At 38.3% G+C, this 3,820-nt stretch overlaps 1 protein-coding gene across 1 annotated transcript; it reads left to right on the top strand.

Annotated features, from left to right (window-relative positions):
- The first annotated feature begins 337 nt into the window (after positions 1 to 337).
- On the top strand, positions 338 to 1,258 carry OR5W26 (olfactory receptor family 5 subfamily W member 26). Its single transcript, NM_001390020.1, has one exon. It carries the CDS (start codon positions 338 to 340, stop codon positions 1,256 to 1,258), a length of 921 nt encoding a protein of 306 aa, NP_001376949.1.
- The last annotated feature ends 2,562 nt before the right edge of the window (positions 1,259 to 3,820 follow it).

The following is a 3,820-nucleotide window of genomic DNA, read 5'->3' as shown; positions in this document are numbered from 1 at the left end:
GCATCAGCGGGTCCTTCCAATGAATAATCAGGGCCGATTTCCTTTGGGGATTGACTGGTTGTTGTCATGAACTCTTCAGTTCCTCTGAGCACTACCTTCCTTGTATCAAGAGGGATATTTGGATGAACTGATATCTCATCACATCTTCAAAACAGTGTGCAAAAAACACTGATGTTAGAGACACCAGGCTGAAAATATTAAAAAAAAAAAAAAAGACCATTGTAGAAATAAATTGTGTTCTTCCCTGCAGATATTTTGTGAACACCCCAACGTGGTTCCCTTACATGCATCATTTTCTTGATCATTTCCTCAAAAGTTTAGACAAGAAGACAGAAGAATGAAAAGAGGAAACTGCTCCTCCTTAACTGAGTTCATATTGTGGGGAATTACGGATAAGCCTGAGGTCAAGATGATCTTATTTATCATGTTTGTTATTGTCTATCTCATTAACCTTTTGGCAAATCTGGGAATGATTATTTTGATTAGGATGGATCCCCAGCTGCACACACCCATGTACTTTTTCCTCAGCCACCTCTCCTTCTGTGACCTCTGCTATTCCACAGCCATTGGCCCCAAGATGCTGGTGGATCTTTTAGCCAAAAAGAGATCAATCTCCTTCTGTGGCTGTGCTCTGCAATTTTTGGTCTTCTCTAACTTTATAGATTGTGAGTGTCTCCTGCTGGCAGTGATGGCCTATGACCGGTACAAGGCCATCAGCAGCCCCTTGCTCTATGTGGTCAGCATGTCCAGCAGGCTGTGCTCCCTGCTCATGGCGGGGGTTTACCTGTTGGGAATTATAGATACTTTGATACACACGATATTAGCATTCCGCTTATGCTTCTGTGGGTCAAATGTGATTAACCACTTTTTTTGTGACTTACCTCCGCTTCTCTCCCTTTCATGCTCTGATACACGAGTCAATGAATTGGCATTATTCATTTTTTTTGGCTGTGTTGAACTGACCTCCATTTCAGGAGTCCTTGTCTCTTATTGTTATATCATTCTAGCAGTCTTGAAGATCCACTCTGCTGAAGGAAGGTTCAGAGCTTTCTCCACCTGCACCTCCCACCTAACTGCTGTGGCAATTTTCCAGGGAACTGTATTTTTCATGTATTTCAGGCCGAGTTCATCCTACTCTCTAGATGAAGACAAAATGTCCTCATTGTTTTACACCCTCGTGATTCCCATGTTGAACCCTCTGATTTACAGCCTAAGGAACAAGGATGTGAAACAGGCCCTGCAAAAACTGAAACTTTAAATGTGATTTTAAAGGTTTATATTTCACACACTCTCATAGTCACAAGTACACACATACTGTTGTTTTTGTGTTTATATCATATATATATATATATATATATATCACTTATACTGCATGATGCAAGAGAAACAAAGTTGTCTTAAACAGTTCAAATGAGAATTTGTTGTTATAAAGTCTAAGTTTTAGAAATATTTTAGTTCTGAAATATTGCATACTTCGATTCATGTATCAAGAATTTACATATGGTGCTTTCCCTTTGTTAAAAACTTTCCAGAATTTTCTAATTTTGTTAAATTTTGCGGGTTTATTCTTTTATTTGAATAATATTTCAGCTACCTTAAGAATTATTGAATTTCCTGAGAAATCTTTGAGTCTCTTTATGTTCTATGGCATATACTGTACTTTCTATACAAATGAATATAAGCTAATGCTAATAAGAGGCATTAATTGATTAAATAACTATATAACTTATAAGAAATCTCAAAATCATTATGAAGTAAAAAATGAGGATTGTAAATCCAAAATAAAATCTAAAACTAGTGTATCTTTTGATAGATATATTCAGTCTTAGATCTAACAATTATTCTACTTGGGAGACAAAATGATAGTGGGCAGAGGATCTGACAATTAGATGGGTCTTGAGAGGGACAAGACTGTGTCTTGTAGAATTCAAGAAGCTTTGTTTACCACTTATGGAAGAACCATAAATGCATTATGCTGACTAAAATAGGCAGACAGATAAAGGTAAACACTGTATAGTTTCACATATATGTTGAATCTTAAAAGTTCAAACTTATAGAATTAGAGAGTAGACTGGTGGTTTTTTCCAAGGTCTCAAAGGTGGGCGAAATGAGTAATAATGGCCAAACTTACTATTATTCAGTGATTAAGTTCTGGGGATCTAATGTATATGATGACTCTAAATAATAATTCTATGTTATAAACTTGAAATTTGCCAGGAGAATAGATGTTAATGGTCCTCATCATACACACACTCTAAATGTTAACTCTATGAATTAATGAACTGTTTACTTGCCATACAGTGGTGACCATTTCACAACACATACATATATCAGATCTTCATTTTGAATACCTTATATGTGCTATTTGTCAATTTTAATTGATAAAGCTTGGATAAAAGGAAGGAAAGAAGGCTATAAGGACCAATGGACGGAACAGTAGTATGGGTATAAAGTCCAATGGACAGAACATTAGTATCGTGCATCATCATGCTGTCGTTGTTGTTGTTCAGTCGCTCAGTCATGTCCGACTCTTTGCAACCCCATGGTCTGTAGCACACCTGGCCTCCCTGTCCCTCACCATGGCCCAGAGTTTGCACAACTTCACATTCATTGCATCAGTGATGCCAATCAGCCATCTCATCCTCTGATGTCCTCTTTTCCTTCTGCTCTATCTTTCTCAGCATCAGGGATTTTTCCAATGAGTGATCTGTTCGCATCAGATGACCAAAATATTGGAACTTCAGCTTCAGCATCAGTCCTTCCAGTGAATATTCAGGGTTGATCTCACTTAAGATTGACAGGTTTGGTCTCCCTGCTGTCCAAGGGACCTTCAGGAGTCTTCTCCAGCACCACCATTCCAGGGCTTCAATTCTTTGTCACTCTGCTTTCTTTACGGTCCAGCTCCCACAACCATATGTGACCACTGGGAAGACCATATCCTTGACCATATGGCAGAGTAATGGCTCTGCTTTTCAACACACTGTCTGGGTTTGTCAATGCTTTCCTGCCAAGAAGCAATTGTCTTCTGCTATCATGGCTGCAGTCACCCTCCACAGTGATTTGGAGCCCAAGAAGAGGAAATCTGTCACTGCTTCCACACTTTCCGCTTCTATTCACCATGCAGTAATGGGGCTGGATGCCATCAACTTAGTTTTTTTTTTTTTTTTTTAATCAACTATCAACTTCATCACTTCCTCCATGATAATTTCCTTTCCTTGTTTCCTCTTCTCATGCCTGTTTTAATGTCTCTGTCTTTTTGTGATGAACAGTCATCTACTTAAGTGTTATGTTATTTCATCCTATTTGTGAGAATTCTTTGTTGAAGGACTGAGCATTCCATACTGTTATCCAAAACACTCCATGTTGTCTGGGTCACAAAAGGAAAATAAACAGACACCTAATAAATTAAAACACTGCATACATTTTTGGGTGTTAATTATATGTCAGTAAAAAATTACCAGAGGAATAGTATAAATATATATGTATATTGCAGTATATACATTACATACACAACATATTTAGGGGAAGGTCTGACTCTTTGCAGCCCCATGGAATGTTCCAGGCTCTTCTGTCCATGGAATTCTCTAGGCAAGAATACTGCAGTGAGTTGCCATTTCCTTCTCCAGGACATCTTCCAGACCCAGGGATCAAACCCACATCTCTTATGTCTCCTGAATCGCAGGTAGATTCTTTAAGTGTTGAGCCATAAAAGAAGCCTCTGCCACTGAAATACTTAAGTACAAATATGATGCAACAATGACAGATTTGAGCATATGTCCAATGCAGAAAACAGAGAGATACATGTGGGTCACTGGCTGTA

Source organism: Bos taurus, chromosome 15 (assembly GCF_002263795.3).
Source record: "Bos taurus isolate L1 Dominette 01449 registration number 42190680 breed Hereford chromosome 15, ARS-UCD2.0, whole genome shotgun sequence".
Lineage (NCBI taxonomy): Eukaryota > Metazoa > Chordata > Mammalia > Artiodactyla > Bovidae > Bos > Bos taurus.
The sequence above is the reverse complement of the archived record's forward strand: the minus strand, read 5'-3'. Positions and strand labels throughout refer to the sequence as shown.

What these genes read in the sequence shown, in the direction of transcription:
- OR5W26 (NM_001390020.1), top strand. Translation starts at nt 338, where the DNA reads ATGAAAAGAGGAAACTGCTCCTCCTTAACTGAGTTCATATTGTGGGGA.